Source organism: Urocampus carinirostris, chromosome 20 (assembly GCF_059441175.1).
Source record: "Urocampus carinirostris isolate Australia breed hairy pipefish chromosome 20, RoL_Ucar_1.0, whole genome shotgun sequence".
NCBI classification, from domain to species: Eukaryota; Metazoa; Chordata; class Actinopteri; order Syngnathiformes; family Syngnathidae; genus Urocampus; species Urocampus carinirostris.
In genome coordinates, this window is record NC_142368.1 from 8,350,007 (window position 1) to 8,368,802 (window position 18,796).

The 18,796-nt window shown below is 39.4% G+C and overlaps 1 protein-coding gene and 1 long non-coding RNA gene across 2 annotated transcripts; one reads left to right on the forward strand and one right to left on the reverse strand.

Annotated features, from left to right (window-relative positions):
* Positions 1-1,172: 1,172 nt before the first annotated feature.
* tmem63a (transmembrane protein 63A) lies at positions 1,173-17,251 on the reverse strand. Its single transcript, XM_088324953.1, has 23 exons — positions 16,979-17,251; positions 15,458-15,655; positions 15,084-15,163; positions 14,927-15,005; positions 14,807-14,844; positions 14,593-14,735; positions 14,244-14,295; positions 11,948-12,056; positions 11,793-11,863; positions 11,638-11,718; positions 11,388-11,505; positions 11,141-11,274; positions 10,774-10,914; positions 9,656-9,809; positions 9,487-9,593; positions 9,325-9,411; positions 6,618-6,683; positions 5,656-5,818; positions 3,671-3,776; positions 3,425-3,592; positions 3,226-3,341; positions 1,691-1,741; positions 1,173-1,624 (listed from the first exon to the last, which is right to left on the reverse strand). Exons 2-23 carry the CDS (start codon positions 15,626-15,628, stop codon positions 1,469-1,471), a joined length of 2,391 nt encoding a protein of 796 aa, XP_088181079.1. The 5' UTR covers positions 15,629-15,655; positions 16,979-17,251; the 3' UTR covers positions 1,173-1,468.
* On the forward strand, positions 1,716-3,033 carry LOC148346149 (uncharacterized). Its single transcript, XR_015848269.1, has 3 exons — positions 1,716-1,819; positions 1,923-2,060; positions 2,457-3,033. It is a non-coding gene; the product is annotated as an uncharacterized LOC148346149 (long non-coding RNA).
* Positions 17,252-18,796: the final 1,545 nt, after the last annotated feature.

The window sequence follows — 18,796 nt, forward strand, 5'->3', positions numbered from 1 at the left end:
AGGGATAACATGGGTCTCCAACGTGGGACCCCACAGCCACCAGGTAGAGCCACCTAAGTAGCTCATTGGCGGATTTGAAATGATATTATAAGTCATTGTGATTTTCTAGAAAATGTCATTTCTAACCGGGCATAATGTTTAGTGGTTGAGCATATTTCCACCTCGAATAATTCAAACCTGGAAATAGCATAGTAATAACATGTCATTTTAGAAATGCCTTTCAAACTTTTTGTAATCAGTATCCCAAAATGTTAGCAACCCCCGTTTGGGATTTTGGACTTTAAGATTTTTTTTTCACATTTTAAGACCCCGCAGGAACCGTTTCAAATCAGGTCCGGTCAAGTCAGGTTTATTTGCATGGACCTTAATCGTAAGAAGGAAGCACCGAAGCCTGGATGGAGAATGCTCTTGAACATGCAGATTTCTTCTTGGCTCTTGGGATCACAAGTAGACAAGCTTTTTCTTTATACCTCATCATCACACCATTTTTACTAACGGTACTACGTTGTTGAATACACGGTGCCATGATTAAAATCATTTATTGACGTGTACTATTGACAAAATACCAAAATGAGAATTGACAATGAATTTTTTTTAATGATCTTTGAAGTCAGGTTCATACACCATCGTTATCGTACACCAAAAAGGTTGCTTTTTTGCATTTATATTTTTCAGGACGGTATGGTGGTAGAGATAAAACCTAATGCCTCTTCCTATGTCACCTATACAACTAGTGATAGAGGATTTTATTATTGTTATTATTACTCATGTTATTATTGGGCCAGGCTGTGAGAATATTGTCAGACATTAAACCTGTCTTTAATACACAAAAGGTTGGGGATTACTGATCAAGAATGGATTTTTAACAGTGCAGAAAAAAAATTGTTGTAAAAAAAATCTGCGATGTAAAAAAGGGAAAATGACACCAGAATTTTTGGTAAAGTGGAAATAACGGGAAAAAGTGCGCCAATTTTTCCCTCCAAAATACACCCGAATGTGACTGAACAGGCCATGCAGTCTTAAAAATGAAGTGGAAAATTTAAAAAAGTGTTGATTCTTAGTAATGTGCAAAAAGTAGATTTTAAATTAAACATTTTTTAACTATCTTTTTATGGATTATTTAAAAAAAGCAAAGTTTGGACTTTTGTCATATTTTTGTATTTGTTTTGAACATTTTGGTTGCAAAATCTTCAGTGGACATGAAACAGGTTAATGGCTTAAAAGTGCAATACAATGAAATACTTTTGAATCTGTTTGAATCAGAAACTGCTCAATTACATCTTTGGCATCAGTAATGCTTATTTTGTTGGCATGTACATCATTTTTTAAATTTCTTTAAGTTCTTATACAAAGCTGTGCAGGATTCGTTTTAGTAACCAATCGCAGAAGTGCAAAAGTGTACCTCCTTCTTGTAAACATGGCTCTTTAACGCTCAAAAAGTGGCCTTCTTCCCCTACCGTAGTGAAGACTAGGTAGCATAAAAATCTTTTTTTGTACTGCCGTCCTCTATAGGACTGGAGCTACGTGACAGGCTGCCATCAGTGGAACCGTAAAACTGTCCGGCCTGAGCTGCTTTCGGGGGCTCCGCGGACGATTTAGGATTCAGCACTCTGGGTAGGTAAACCTGTGAATGAAGTCATACACGGAGTCGATAAGATATGAATTTGTTTAAGAGAACAGTTGCTATTACCGAGGCGTTTTCCTCCTCTCCCTCAGGCGTGTCCTCATCGTCGTCTCTCACCTGGAGGGGAAAACGAGAAATGTCACCGGTAGACGTGGGCGGATCGATCCAAATATCGATATTATGGATACTAATCAAGTACTTAGATCGGATTGATACTATTGCCTTGGGATCGATATCCAATTCACTCAAAGCACCGCTTTTCTATGTAGATAGCACAGCCTTTTTCTCTCTCACCCAGCGCCCTCGGCCACCGGCCAAGTTAACACCAGAGTCGTGACTGACAGACACACATTAAGGACCCATCGCTAAGTAGTCTCCTGCCGTGCCAGCCATGGAGAAGAGACGGCCAAATCTATGAGCTTCCCACTACCAGAAGGTAAAAATAACAGAGGCTGAACGCGTTGTGGACTGTTTTCTACTAGAAAAAAGGACAATATCACATGTAATTTGAGTGGTTAAGTGATTTGCTACTGTGGCAACACCACAAATTGACAGACACATGAAAAAAGCTCACCCAGCAGCGGGCTGCAACCAAAAATATAAACGTGTTAATGTTTATGAACAAAAATTTGTTGTCACTTATCACTATGGCAACAGGGCAATGAGAAACAATTTATCCGCATAAGTGGCTTTATTTTCAAAATATGATGTAATGGAAGTAGAGACAAGATCTTAGGCCCAGGCCAGAATTTTGGGCCGGGTTCGGGAATAAAATGTCAATCATTCTCTCTTGCTTTTTTTCTTTTAACTATCCATTCGTCATGTGTTCTAGGTTTCTTTTTCTTTGTGGAGGATCGGCACAGCATACACACTGCTCGGCGCCGAAGCACGCACTTCATCACCCTTTGGGTTTACTTCAGGCTCGGCCCCTTAAATCAAGGCAGGTTGAGTCGGGCTGGATTTTTTTTAAGCCTGATCTTACTTCTAAGTGAAAAGTACTTTAGATAACTTGTTGACATTGTTATGCTTTAGTTGTCCATCCATCCATTGGAAACGTCACCATTCTGCACCGCTTATCCTCAGTAGGGTCGCGGGGGTGCTGGAGCCAATCACAGCTGCCTTCGGGCAGTGAGCAAGTGACACCCTGAACTGGTTGCCAGCTAATCGCAGGACACACAGAGACAGACCACTCGCCCATTCACACCTAGGGACAATTTGGATTGCCCAATTAACCTGAAATGCATGTTTTTGGAATGTGGGAGGAAACCCGAGTGCCCGGAGGAAACCCACGCAAGAACGCGGAGAACATGCAAACTCCACACAGGAGGTTTGATCTCATGACCTCAGAACTGTGCCGCACACGCGCTAACCACTGCGCCGCCATGCTACAGTAGTTGTATTGTTAAATTGACGATTTTTTTGAGTTTAACTCATTCTTTTGTTCTGAAACAGTTGTTTTTATATTTTTGCATTGTAGTTATTTCATTCATAATATAAAACATTTTCAATACCACTATGTATTCACTTGGATCAGATTTCAAGTATCACCCATCGAGTCACCAGATGAAGTGTAAACTCGGCAAACGTGACATGAAACTCACCACGTAATTGTGTGGACTGAGATACTGGAAATGGCCAAAACAGGTGTGGCTGATGCAGATGAGGATGGTGACAATAAGCACCACCAATGTAAACAGAGAAGTGGGTGTCCAAAAACCTGGAACATCACAGAGGTTCCTAAAATGTCGCTAAAAACGTTTCAGACAACAATCACCGTGAAACCCTTTGCATGTCACTGACCTGTTCTGAGGACGGAAAAGAAATAAAGCCATATGAGGCAGATGATGGGTGCGGCTAAAGCTTGATTGACAGCTTTTAAGTGAACTTGGCGGTCAAGACGTGTTGGCAGGTAGGCAAAGTACAAGTTGTGCTTGTCTACCAGGTGCTTCAGCGTCATATATAAGAGACCTGGTGGGGACACGTCACCATTAGGAACACGATATTTTGATGAACATCACAAGTGCAAAGGTATGTTGTAGCACTTACCAAAAGGCACAATAATGGGACAGATGACACTGTATGCCATGATGACAGTAAAGACACACAGGATCCACCCGTACATGGCACCATATTCAAACTCATAGGCTTGATTCTTTGAATAAAAAAAAGAATGTAAGAACATAGAAAAATTAGGGTTCTACAGAATTGTGTTGAATCTATTTGGTCTAGAGTCCCTAATAACGCTTTAACTATGTGTATAGCTGCATGATTAGAAGATCAAACATATCAATATTTCTGCCATTCAAAAATACATCTTAAGAGTTTGCTTTTTTTTCAGTCAGTGTCACGTTGATGATAAATCATCTGAAACAAGGGTGTCAAAGATAAAGTCAGCGGGAAGGATCAGACCCACCAACAAATTTAATCCGGTGTTGTGCCGAGAAATGCATCCCTGTCAAGATTTGCATCCCCTGGCTACTATAACCACTTTGACCTGGTTTTATCTCACTTTTATATCACTTTTCAGGAATGCAATAGCGGACATATAACTAAAACCACTTTGTCTTGCATTTGTTGGGAATGTAATACAACTTAAACCGTTCAGTCTTTGTTGTGAATGTAATCGAACGGTAATGCACACCGTATATAAATCACTTTTGAGCAGGTAACATGTTTATTTTGCCCTTTTCTATTCAAATCGCTCGTATTGAAACTGTTATGCACTCTACCATAAATCTTATTTCAGGATAATAAGCTTTATGGTAGAGTGCATAACAGTTCTCAAAAGTGATTTATATATGGTGTGCATTACCGTTCGATTACATTCACAACAAATACAAAGACAGAATGGTTTAAATTGTATACATTCCCAACAAATGCAAGTCGAAGTGGCTTTTGTTATATCTTCGCCATCACATTCTCGAAAAATGATATAAAAGTGAGATAAAACGAAGTAAAAGTGGTTATAGTAGCGAGGGGATGCAAATCTCGGCAGGGATGCATTTCTCGGTACAACACCGGCCCACAAGGCACAGCCGACGAGCCGCTTTGCGTCAAATACCTGCAGTTCTAAATATATCCACTAGATGTCGCCAAAGCCACTCCAATTCACCCACTGTAGTTGCTTTTACTGACTACCATTTACCAACCAAAGAATATTTAAGGAAACACCTATCCAAATGCCATTCTATTTAAAATATAAGTCACAGATGCACAGTTTATGGAAATACAATTGCCTTTAAGAGTAGTGTTTGGATGTCTTTCTTAACCGCTACATTTGTTTTGTTCTCGATTGTTCTCAGCTCAGGGATGCTGCTGGAAATGTGAATTTCCCTTCGGGGATGAACAAAGTATCTATCTATCTATCTAAACTACGCTTTTTCTCCCTAGGGTTCAAACATATTAGCAGTTACCATTCGGTATAAGAAATACACAGATGAAAAATCGCACCTCTGTGTCTTTATTGAAATTTAACTCTATCCTTTAATATATTTGAAATTGAAGGCCAAACTTCCTAAATTCAAGTAAACATGTTCATTAAAAAAATAAATTAAAAGAAAAAAATCAAATCAATTATATAAATAATTTTCACTTAGTGTGTATGTGAATTTCATGCCACCTTCAGTTTGTATGAGGTTGGTGGAAATGAATTCAATTGTTTTTTTTACAAATGCACAATAAATAATCACGGCAAGAGATTAAATCTTAGTAATGGGACAACAGGCCAGGGACCATCAACAGCGGAGAAAAAAGCCCAGAGTTTGGTCCTCATTGGTGCTCCGAGGACCTATGCGGTTAAGGGATCCGTGAAAGGGAAAATATATTGAGGGAAAAAAACCCTCTTCATCGTTTTATATACGAATCTTGCACCCCAGAATCATGATTGTAATTTAACTGTGAGCCTCTGAAAGATCCCCAGTTATGGCACAGTTTTGATGCCGTTCTTTTACTAGCCGGGCCCATGTTTGTCTCAACGATGTGGCTTTTGAGATAAAATGAGTTTGACACTCCAGTTAATAACATTTACCAACCTGTTTGACGTATTTTCTTTCAGCAGCCGAGCGGGCAAACACTAGTCGGATGGTGTAAAGAAGAAGACCGGGTAACCGCATCAGATCCATAGCAGAGCCCACAAGGCCCGCAGCAATCACGTAGTTGACAAAGAAGGCCCCTTGATCAGGTAAGAACACACATCTAGAGGAGCGCAAACAATACCAAAACGATGTCAACTAGAGGTAAGATCGGGCATAAAAAAAATCCGTCCTGATCCGACCAGGGCCCACAGCGATTAAAGTCAACCCAGCCGTAGCCCGAGCAATAAACAAGATTTAAAGGTCCTAGCCGGAAGCATATCTAAATTTTCATATTGTATTTGTGAGGACTCGAGAGTAAAAGGGGTGACTGATGCAGACTACTTCAGGTCTGGCTTGGGCTTAAAATCTTACCTTCAATGTCAAAATTATCAAATCAAAATATGGTGATCATGTGATTAGGGTTAATTTGTACGGGAATATATAATTACAAACCTCATTACAATACATATAATGATATAACACGTTTGTGCTCCTAGCTGCACAGTGCCAAAACGTCAACCAAGATCCTGATGGCAAACTGCAACCTGGCACATTGTACTTTTGTTGTTTTATTCCAATCTGATATGTTTATGGTCAAGTCACGTTTATTTGTGACGCCCTTGATCACAGAGTCTCAAAGGGCTGCACAGACCACAGATTATTGCAAACCACAGACTATTATGACACCATCCCCTGATCTCAAACCTACATGAGGGCAAATAATACACAGATATTGTCAACATAAAATATAGGTTATTCATATGCTATCGAATAGAACTTTGGCAGGCATGTATCGTATGTATTGTGACACGTCTTGAATAAGGTTACAGATAGGTTGTTGGCAATACCCACCCCTCTTTTTGGTACATTTCTCGTCCAGAGGTGAGAGGGAAAAGATTTGTGCAACCAGGAGGACTTACTCAAACCTCAGCTTCCCGTCAGTCAGAAATTCTTTGTCAAACAGCCAGCGGAAAAACAAGGCGAGGCTACGAGAAAGAAAAAACATTTTTTTAAGCTATATGTTGCCAAATTATACTATATATTTCTATAAAATACTTAAAATTTAAAAATTCTGATGTGATAAACATGTTTTCTCACAAAAATACTTTTTAATTATTATATGATATTTTAACAAAAATAATTCTTGAAATAAAACTGTAAAACAAAATGATCTGCCAGAGGAACATGAAGACTTCATCTGGAAATATGATTATTATGCTTACTAAATGTTTCTAGCACTGAGTGTTAGGGGTACATTGAAGGTGGGGTGCATCGTTTGAGGCATCCTTAAAACAAGTTGCAAGTTAAATTGATGATGTATCAACAATGCTCAACTGAGTTTAAAGAGCTCTCATGATTCTTTTCCACCAGGCCTAACTGCTTTTATCTTACTTTTAGCAAAGACGTTCATGGTGGAAAACATTAAGTAGGTGGAATGATGGGACGGGAAGAGTAGGAGAATGATGTCATGCTTGTCCCTGTGTTTTTTTTGTTTCTATTCTTAGTGTATGATGGTGGGGGACTATGTGCTACAATAACAGCCGAATCATTGACACACACTGCTCACTCGATATAGTTTCTAGCAGTATCGTGTAGACCCTTCTACCGAGAGAGCTAACTGTGGTCATTGTGGCTGCTGTTTACGTTCCACCGGATGCTAACGGTAGCATAGCGCTAAATCTCCTGCCCGCTGCTGTCAATAAAGCTTATAGTCACCGGCGACTTTAATCGGGCATGCTTAAGGACTGTACTTCCCAAATTCATTCAATACTCCGGAGGAAAACAAAGCCTATGCAACAAGGACGGTACAAACATCTTCTTTGTTCCTTTATCTCTTTGTTTTCCTTATCCTCACTGTAAAATGTGGACCTGGAGTGCCACGTCCAATTTCGTTGTCACAATATATTCCATGTTGTAACAATGACAATAAAGGTATATTCTATTCTATTCATATGCTATACATTTGCTTAAAGTATGTAGCTGTCCAGTCTTATGTTTTATGCATCTTGATTAAAGAAGCTTGGGTTTAAAAATATTCATTCAATTTAAATAATTTGGATTTTTCTTCAAATAAAACATACATAGTAAGGGACATTTCATTTTGCATTATTTGTGGTATTTTCATAGTATCACTATACTTGTGTTTTGTAGCATTACTCTAGTTGTATTTTTGTAGTATTTTTCCAATATTTTAGAGTACGGCTGTACTTGTGGGCAGCACGGCGGCGCAGCGGTTAGCGCGTGTGCGGCACAGTTCTAAGGTCTTGGGAACCTCATGTGTGGGTTCAAATCCAGCTGCCGGACTTACTGTGCGGAGTTTGTATGTTCTCCCCGTGCTTGCGTGGGTTTCCTCCGGGCACTCCGGTTTCCTCCCACATTCCAAAGACATGCATTTCAGGTGGATTGGCTGGTCCAAATTGTCCCTAAGTGTGAATGAGCGAGTGAGTTGTCTGTCCCTGCGATTGGCCAGCAACCAGTTGCCCACTGCCCGATGATTGCTGGGATGGGCTCCCGCACCCCCGCGACCCTACTGAGGATAAGCGGTGCAGCTAATGAGATGAGATGAGGCTGTACTTGTATTTTTTAGTATTTCTAAAGTAGTATTTATCCTATTTTTTTACCATGGCATCATTTTTGTATCTTATCTGTAGTATTTTTGTAGTATTACTGTGGAAGCACGTTGTAAAGCGCTTTGGGAGGACTTCAGTGACTTGAAAAGCGCTATATAAATGCAGACCATTTACCATTTAAATGGTAAGGCATTTTGGAACATTATTACTATTATTATTATCATTATTATTATTACACTACAAAATAAAACGTACAATACAAAGTTGTTCGCTATCACAGAAACATTGGCAGTTGTGTTCAGTTTAGCAGTTGCCCGCTACCATCAAGTAATTGTAAAAGCTTTAAAAAAAGCAGTAAAAAAACAACAACTATTTAGAGAAAAATAACAGGTTTCCCCAAATAGTCAATTGCTGTAAGGACTACCCCAAAACACATATCCCAGCACTGAGGTTAAACTTGCATTATTACTTTTGGTGAACACACCAATGGCATTAAGCAAAAATGACAGAAAAAATAAATAATGTGCATGATAAATCAGGTAACAGAGGCTGCAATGATGATTCCATTCAACTCCTTTAATAGAGTACATCGAATAACAAAAGACTGTGCTAGTTTATGGCGTAGAATAAGAAAAGACTGGATTTCGCCTTAGAAGACAATTTAAGCCACAAGTATTCAACGTGAAGAGAACGATTACAGTTTTTGTTGCAATCAAAGAACAATGAGGCATGATACACACTAACAAACATTTGTGGTATTATTTCTCTGTTTCTTAGATGATGCCATGGAGGAGCTGTACAAGTAGGAAATATATACATCTCCAGGAAGTTTAGCAATTTTACAATACCAGTGGTATAAAGTTAATGTGTGGCCAATATGAGTTTTTGTATGTAAGGTGGATGTGGCTCAAAATATTGGCCTTCAGTCTGAAAAATATTTTGACTCCAAAAATGTACCCTAAACATTTTTACTTTTTAGCTAGCTGCTTTCTAAGAAAGACACCATGCGCACAGGTAGCAGTTGACAGTAGATATAAGCATCATCAATCAAAATTACCTGGTGAGTCCAAGCGAAGGAAGGATGAGCACCATAAAGAGTAGGAAGAAGTAAAGCTTGTGCATCATGCTCAGCTGCTCACTTGACCTGAAAGAGCCCACGACGGAACAATTTAAGTTATAGTCCAATCTGACCTCACCGACAAATCTGAATGCCCCACACCTGCTCCAGTGAGCCTCCCCCAGCGTGGAGTAGTAGACGATGGTGGGCAGTAGTGCAGAGAAGCTCCACAGAAGGAACGTTGGAAAGAACTGACTAATGATTGGGCTCTAGTGACGAGAAGCAGAAAGGTCAGATCTTAGGCCCGGGTGAGCACACCTCGGGGGCATACATTTAGATAGTAGATAGGCTTGGTGACGTTGAACTTGTCCATAGTGTTGATGATGATGGTGGGCGTTGTAAGGAAGGAGAGCAGGAAAAAAAGCAAGAAGTTGAGCATCATGTAGCGCATGTACCAGGGAAAGCCCTGCACAGACAGATGGTCCCTGGACAGGAAGCATAAATAAACAAGCAATTACTTTAAATCAAGCCTTTGGGTATGTTTACATGAATGGAACTGTCAGATTGGGGAATGTGACAGCGAATTAAACTATTTCACCTGAGGCTTATTTAGCGACTTAGCTAGTAAAGCAAGAAGAACTTGGCATGTGCATAAGACATCATAAGCTCAAGGGGATTACATGAATGTAAAATGGTGCTCTTTTGCTACTAATAGATCCCAGTTTACATTTGAGCATGTTTTGTTCGGTTCTCTATCAACACAGCTCATACAATTACATTGGGAAATTCATTGGCTAACCAATGTGTCATTCCACATTTGAATCGGTCAATATAGGTCCTCATAGGTTGTCACAGGCAAAGGACCGTGAAAAGAAGCTTGGAATTCGCAAACAGTGGCGTCAATCAAAATGTCAGAAGCTATTGGCTATACTGGAAGTCATCTGACGAGTCTGTTTATTTTTAAAGAGAAGGTATGGAGCCAAACAGACGAATCACTGCGAAGATCTTCAAACAATGCAGGAATGCTTTTAGATGGATTTTTTTTTCTGTTGTCATCATTTTGTGTTTTGGAGTAAGCACTTTTCATAGTTGGATTCACTGGACTTTCGTGAATGTAACCACACCATATTTGCGGGGAATCATTTTACAAGTGAAATATTACAAAACCTTTGGGTGAGATGTACCAGCTTTATAAAATCCGGCTATCTCGTTTCAGAATGATTATGAGGTTTATATGCTAAGAATATTTTATAATTATCACAATATCTTAAATCCTAAGAGTTTAAACTTTCCAATTACATGAGGCATGACAAATTTCAGTGACTTATCAAGTCTGAAACCTTAAACAGGCCGTCGGAACATTAAGAGATTTACAAACTATACCCTGCATGTAAACCTATTGTTAGATGAAATCAACTCTACCTGACTTCCTGTTCTTTGTTTCCTTACCAGTAAAGGTTTTTAGGATGTGGCGCAAAACTGACCCTCCATTTCCTCACTTTGATACTCGCACTTTTGCTCGAAGGCTGAGGCTGTTGGCCACACCAACTCGTACCACCACATTCGAGCGCGTTGAAGTCTTTCAGAATGCTAATAAAGGTGCACAACAGGCATTAGTGACAGGAATGATACATTTTTTTCAACAAAGGCAAGAATCGAGGTTTCCTTGTTTAGCCAGAAAAACAGGGTAGTCAATGTTTGCCCCTAGACTGAATATATCATAGCGTAGATTACAGCCAACTCTGCTTAAAAGTAATGACAGTGTTTGGACTTGAATTTTTGGCCTGAGCGGAAAAAATAATAAATGACTACTCACTACTTGGCCATTGACTCCGTCTGAAGGGTGACAAAGGCAAGCCCTAGAGGGCGTTGTGGAACTACTTCTACCTGCTGCCTCACCTCCTCCAGCAGATCTTTTTCTTTGGTGTTGTAGTATTCTATGGCGTCTACCTGAAAGAGGATGCACATGATTGATTTATCCCTAGGATAAAGAAACTGAAAATCAGCTTGAAGCTTATTCTTTGAAATGGTACGAATTCCAAAACCTGGTCAGCTATTTTTACCTTGTCACAGTGTGCACAGCAACAGAGACATCCACACAGTCTGGGATGGATCTTTTCCCGCAGACCGGTCTTCTCCAGGACGCGCTCATAATAACGCAGGTTTTTTCCAGCTCGAACCCTGGAGTGAATAACTATTTCAAATATTTGTAACACCTTGCATTGTATTGTCTTCAAAATGCCTAAATAAACCGCTTGGTTCACATTTGTCTGGCAAGTCAGTTTGGTTGTGATTTCAAACAAAACCTTTTACCTTTCTTTATCAAGGTGCATGAGCTTGGCCACATCATAGGCAAGGTTGACTGCAGACACTTGGCAAGATGGATACGCCTCTCTTTTCAAAAGCAAACACAAATATAAGGGACAGCGCAAGGAGCAAACAACACTCTTGACACAAAATCCACTCACATAAAATGAGTCTCTACATCTTCCTCTGTTGCCATTTTAGGAACCGAGGTCACAAACAAGGTCTTTCTGGCCTATAAACATGGCAGGTTAACTTTAAGGATAAGTGCCCTTTAAGCGTAAATTATTATTTATTTTTTTTTTAAACAGAAACTTACTGTATCTGGACCCATGCCTTTTATTTTCGATGTGTGGTGTCGCAGCAAAACAACAGTGAGGGCGAGATAGAGGACGGCAAATACCGTGTGAAGCCAAAACCAGTCGTTTCTGAAAACAAAAACAAATGCATTAATCAAAGCCCTGACACTACTCAGTGGATATCCTTGTAAAACACTAACATTGGGGTCTAATTCACACCAACACTGCCATTAAAACATACAGTTTTGCTTCTGCAATATGTGTCTAGAAATCAGCACTTCAAATCAAATCAAAATATATTTGTAAAGCACAGTCAGGCAATAAATTACTACTCATAGTGCTGTGTGTATATATATATATATATATATATATATACATTCATACATACACATACACACAATTAGTGTACAATAAAATCCCCTCCTTTATCCCCATCCAACAACCCAGAACACGTAAAACACAGCCAGACACAATGGTTGGAATACAATAAAAATATAATAATTGTAATAAAAATAAAATAAGATTATGGCAAGGCACAGACTAACCATTTGAGGAAAGGGAGGCTTACCACACTGATAGGGATAGTAGCAGATGGCCTCAAGACCATTAACACATTTAAAAACTTGTAAAACTAGTAAAAGCATCTTCTTAAAAAAAATAAATGGATCCTGAAACGCACGGGGAGCCAATGCAGGTAAAACTGAGATAATGTGATTCCTCTACCTGGCTCCCGTAAGCACACTTGCTGCCGAGTTTTGTAGTAGCTGCAAGTTGGCCATTTTCTTTTTGGGAATACCAGAGAGCAGGGCATTACAAAAATCAAAACGAGAGAATATAAAAGCATGCATCGGCACCCCCTTTGCCTGAATGAGAAATGGCTAGATTCTCAAGATGATGAAACACAATTTTAGTTATATTTTAAAGTTGAGCTCCGAGTACAAAAATAACACTGTCCTTTTTAACGCAATCTGAAGTTTTAAAACCTTGTAGTTTTGGTAAAAGTTTCTTTCTCTGACTTTCAGAAGTGATAACTAAGGCTTCAGTTTTGTCCATCCGTGACTTAATATCTAAAGTGCATTTTAAAAGGGTATTTATAGGACTTGTGTCATGAAGGGACACAGCAATGTACAGCTGGGTGTCGTCACTGTAACTATGGAAATTGCCTCTGTTTCTCCTGATGACATACGTAAGAGGAAGCATATACAGTACAGATTAAAAAGTACCAGGCCTAAAAACTAAACCTTGGGAACCCCACATTTACCTTCCTGGGTTCTGGAGTAGCATTCATCTATACTTACTAAGAAATGTCAGTCTGTGAGATAGGAATAAATCTAGTTTATAACACTACGAGAGATGCCCACAAGGTTTCTGAGTCTATTAAACAAAATGTGGTGATTTATTATGTCAAAAGCACCACCGAGATCCAACAACACTGTTAGTTTATCAAAATCCATACTATACCAGATATAATTTAAAATCTTTAAAAGGGCGGTCTCTTTCCTGTGGTTAATCCTAAAACCAGACTGAAAATTTTCTAAAATGCTGTTTTCTTGGAAAAGAATACAGCTGGATAAAAACAAATGTTCTAAAACTTTGCTTAAAAACATTAAGTTGAACACTGGACGGTAATCATTAAAAATGCTCGGGTCTAAAATGTTGTTCTTCAGATGGTGTCTCACCACTGCCATTTTAAAGGTGGCAGGGAAAACGCCTGCCTGAAGAGAGCAATCGACTACATTTAAAATCTGTTGCTCAAAGAATCCATAAAATACTTTAAATAAGATGCGGGAATTAAGTCTAAAAGGCTTGACAAAAAAACTCAACCAAATGCCCTTGCATCAACCAAGCCAAAACTTTCCAGTGTTTCAGTGAGAGCATCACAAGATCACATAGGAATTGCACGAATATTGATTTAATGCCATCACTAACCAGATTATGAATACTGCATTTGTTTCGCAAACATATTGCAAATATAAAACACTAAGGAAAAACAGTGAATATTATATTAATTTAGCATGTGTTTCTTGTATTGTGCAAAATAGTTCATTTAGTTTAAAATGTTAATGGCCAGGCCGATTGTAAAGCGTGTCCCACCACATAATTATTATAAATTCAATGTGTAAAGTGGAGCAGATTCTTTCTCAACCCTTGCACCAGACCATGACTGCGGGCCTCTCTGATTAAGAGCTACACAAATAGATGTAATGAATGTCACTTGACCTGTTGCCGTCCAAACGGTCAAAAACAACAAAGCTTGTGTAAGTCTACTGAGGGCTCAATTGCATATTGTTCGGTTTTCATGTTGTTGTTCATTACCCCTTTTGAAGATTCCCAATAGTTGTCCTTCCAAAATTCTGCGGCTCATTGCCTGAAAGACAATTAGTATAGAAAGTTTTTAAAAACAGAGTAATTAACTTTTTTTCTTGCTTCACTTCATCCCATTAAAATAGTAAATTATGGGTATTATTGAGGTGTGTTTACATAAAAAATGGCATTAGTCTTTTTGACAAAAAGGAGAACTAGCAGTTAAGAAATGTTTCCTTCCACTTTCACATATTAATTCACAGTTATGTTAAGAGGAAATGGGTTAATTCTTTTTATCTTTATATAACATGGTATATACTAGAAATGCAGTCTGTTAAAATCACTAAGCACTAAAGCTTACCCAGCAGGTTACCCGACAGGTTGACAGGCAGAATGATTGAGAGGGAAGTGACAGTAATGACCAGCAGTAGGATGACCAGATGCCGCTGGAAGGACAGGTAGTGGATGGCGTCTTGGCCGCATCTAGCTTTTATTTTTTCATCACTGGAAAAGAAATGTAGTTTAAAAAGGAGACACGCTTGAGCTGCATTTATATAGCGACAAATGACACTCACTCCATTCTGAGGATGAAAGGGAGCCAAGAACAGAAGCCCTTAAAAACAGACACAAAACAGATGTTCAGATAGCATGAAATCACTTGGGGCTTTTATCATACATAATTTGATTTAACAAACCATTTCGTACTCGAGGTCATCACAATTGGAAACACAGGACGAGGTGGGTTTGTATTGGGGGCGCCCCGTTCCTGTGACCCTAAAACAAAAATGTTCGGATGGTAAATAGTATGAAAATATGTCGTTTGGCATTTCTAGGTCAAAACCCAAAACCAACCTTTCATTGTCCGCAACCAGAGCCAAACGTCCATAGTCCCAGAATTTTCTCCGTATAACAGAGAACAGGATCAGCAATATCTGTAGGACAAAAATAGGACAGACGAACCATTTTACACAATCCTAACTATGTAAATCAGTCGTCTCAAACAGGCAGTCTGTGGGGCAATAGGGGCCCACGGGACACAAGTTTGAGGCCCCCACCTGTGACCTCAAATTTCATTGATGTCTTTAATTCTTATTTTGAGAGTCTATTGAACTATAAATTTATCATCTGGTCCTTCAAGCTGAATTTGAAACAGCAACCTAAACTATAAACGTATCAAAAGTTTTCAAAACCCCCGATTTAAATTACTAAAAAATTGTAGCTCCTACCAAAAAGAAGCTAAAGTTGAGTAGCAGCACAACAGGCACGCCCCCAAAGTGGACTCCATTCAAGACTGTATTCTGCGTTCCGTTGAAGCAGGTCTGGTCTTTGGGGCCGCTAGAACCAATAGTGCCATTTGAGCCCCCTAGAGACCACTGCTCCCACCACCAAGATGACATCACTGCAGGGGAGCCGGCAGTTTTTGTCTGTTTGCAAATGGAACAGGTAAATAAACAAACAAAAGAAAATAAATCAACATTACTTATGGGAGGACCAATCCCATAACAAGAGACAATAAATATGTTAATAAATACTTACACATATATGTCATATACATAAATGAACACATAAATAAATCACACAATAGCAAAAAAGATTATATAAATGCAATATATTAATATATTTATAAATTTTGTCGAGTGTTCCGTCGTGTCAAACTGTCTGAGCTTTTCACCGATTGGTTGATCTTACGTCCATAGAGAAAGTGACGACAATTGATCACTGATCCTATTGGTTGATCTTCCCTCCATAGAGGCAGTGATGACAGTTGAACACTGATCCTATTGAATGATCTTCTGTCCATCGAGGAAGTGACGACCGTTGATCACTGATCGAATTTGTTGATCTTCTTTCCATCGAGGAAGTGACGACAGTTGATCACTGATCCTATTGGTTGATCCTCTGTCTATAGAGGAAGTGCCAACCGTTGATCATCGATCAACCAAAAGGTGAAAACCTCAGGCAACTGTGCCTCCTTGTCATTTGAAAAACATTTTGATGTAACAAAACACAAGGCCATCACAATATAAATCTTGTACTAAACAAAAGACAAAATGAAGTAAGAAATTAAGAAAAAACATGTATGTCATATGTTGTCCTGGCGATATGGACACCACCAGGCTGTACTTGCCCAAGACACACCACATTAAATGCTGACCTTAGATCCTCGTGGTTAAGGGATCCAACCAACCATGTGGGTATGTCGTGATTTATTTTAGTATTAATCTATTTATATGGCATATATTTGTGGGGATTTTTTATTGTACATTTAATTCTACATGTTTACTTTCTATTTCATAGCAAGTCAGATAATTCATCATTCAACTCAGTCTATTTAGCAGCAGGGATCGTTTTTTTCCAATTAGCAGTAAAAGTTTTGTTTTTTTTACTTTCAGCTTTCCACGCTCACGAACGTTGAAGAGTTTCGCGTCGGTCCGCGCGTGTCTTGCACGTGAAATCAACAAATGTCCCACTTGACGTCCCGACTGAACTCACCACGCCGAAAGTCACGGGTTAGACATTACACACTTTAGTCTAACATCTGGGGTTCGTCTTCAAGCGGACTCATAAATCAAAACCATGGTCGTGTCCGCCATTTTACTCCATTTTCTTTCTTTTTCTCATTTCTTTTTTTGTTAACAATTGAAAACGACAGCGACAAAAATAGTTATAGTAGTTGGGGAAAAGTTACCAAAGTCGACTAAAATAGAAATACGGAACCCGGGAGACAAATATCGGAGTTTTCTTACCTTACTGACAAGTCACTTGTGTCAACATCCGCCATCCACAAACTTGAGCAGCCTGCTCGAATATGAGACGCGTGGCGTGTTCGGGTGGCTTACTAAGTCGACATAAGCGTTTGTTACACGCCCTGTTCGTCCGCTTTTCTGCCACCCTGGCCGTTTTCTTGTTTATGGCCGTCGCTGGGCGGCAAAGTAAACTTCTTAAAGCCGTGGAAGACGTCAACTATGAGAATGTCCCTTCGCAGCTGCAGCGTTCTGCGCATGCGCAAACTGTTGACAGATGGAACCGCGGAAATGTCACGTGGATTTGGAACCCCCTTTTTTAAAATATTCATTTATTTATCGATCTATTTATTTTTGATGTTTTATTCCACAAAAGCAGATATTTTACCATACAAAAATATTATGACAATGTTGCGTTAGCAGCACAGCACACTCAAACTGTTCAACAAACCAGAAATTTTAAAAAAACGACAACAACAAAAAAAAACACGAGGAAACAAAGGTAGTGCCAAAATGTTTGAAAATACTATTGATTTTAATAGTCATCTGGTTCAGGGAAAGCTTTCTGGATAGTATGTATTGTTTCACTTCACATTGGAAGGCAATGAAAGAAATAGAGGTAAGAGAGGGCCTAAATTTTCCTGAAACATCCGACCCGACCCGGGCCGAAGGTATAAAAGCTTGAAGCAAGCCGAGCCCTATAGATTAACTTAATTTTAAAAACAGAGCCTGAAAAAAAATCCATATTTTCACCTTTGATTCGTGGGGAGTGCACACTTTGGCGCCGGGCTGTTGGTTGTCGAAGAAGGCAAAAAAAATCACCCTTACTTTGATGCATTAATGGCCCCTAGCTGGCCTTGATGTCGCAAACTCGAAGTCTGATTGGCTGAACAGTTTTATGGTCACAATGGACTGCGGATTTCCTTGTGAAGGCCTACTGCAGATTTCTGACCCTGGTGACAAGTAATGGCTAAAATGTGATTTGTCAAATGCTTGATTGTAATCGCAAACATCTTGAAGCAGTGCAACCAGGGAGAAAATAATGAAAGAAAGCTGACAAACAATATGTTGGGTTACCCCCTCCGCATCATATGCGTCCATAACAGTCATTCTTGATAATCCTTCGCCATTCTCGTTTATCCCTATTATCCATTAATTGAACCGAGCTCACGTCCAGAGTACGTTTCACCCCACCCATCCAACCCTATTTGGGCCTTCCCTCTCATTCTATTTCCCACCACTTTTGCACAAAATAGGTAAACCTGTTAGCGTTTACCCTAAAATGCCGCCCCGAGGGAACGACGTCAGCGACACAAAGAGTGAAAAGTTCTCTTCACCTTTGATGCGTTTGTTTTGGCAAGTCAAATCGCACGACCAAGTTACACTTCGGAATATCCACACCTTCTTCAATAATGCTTGTGGCAATCAGTAAGTTGATTTCATGAGCTCGGAATTTACGAATAAAATGACATCACATGATTTTGATATTTTCTAGGCTAGCAGAAAAGGTCTTGCAGGCCCTGACGGCACCCCACTGACCATTTACTTAATTTTAAAAGTAGTACAGTTACCCCCCAGATTACTGACACCAAAAAGTAGCTGGTTACTCTGAAAGTAACTATCAAGTCACAAATTACCATATATTTACTTGGATAGAAGCTGACTGCCCTAAAATTACTTTAAAATAGCCACAAGATATGGAAGATAATGTGTATACCAACCTGTGGAGGCAATGAAGCCTTGATATTTCTTGGCTTTTGCAATCATGAGAGCTTGCAAACGAGACATCCCATATCCATTTTGTCTCTGGGCTTCAAACCA

What these genes read in the sequence shown, in the direction of transcription:
- tmem63a (XM_088324953.1), bottom strand. Translation starts at nt 15,628, where the DNA reads ATGTCATCTTGGTGGTGGGAGCAGTGGTCTCTAGGGGGCTCAAATGGC. An exon ending in AAGGCATGGGTCCAGATACA is followed by an intron (nt 11,864 to 11,947) that starts GTAAGTTTCTGT and finishes CCATGTTTATAG; the next exon opens with GCCAGAAAGACCTTGTTTGT. An exon ending in TCCCATTATTGTGCCTTTTG is followed by an intron (nt 3,593 to 3,670) that starts GTAAGTGCTACA and finishes TGTCCCCACCAG; the next exon opens with GTCTCTTATATATGACGCTG.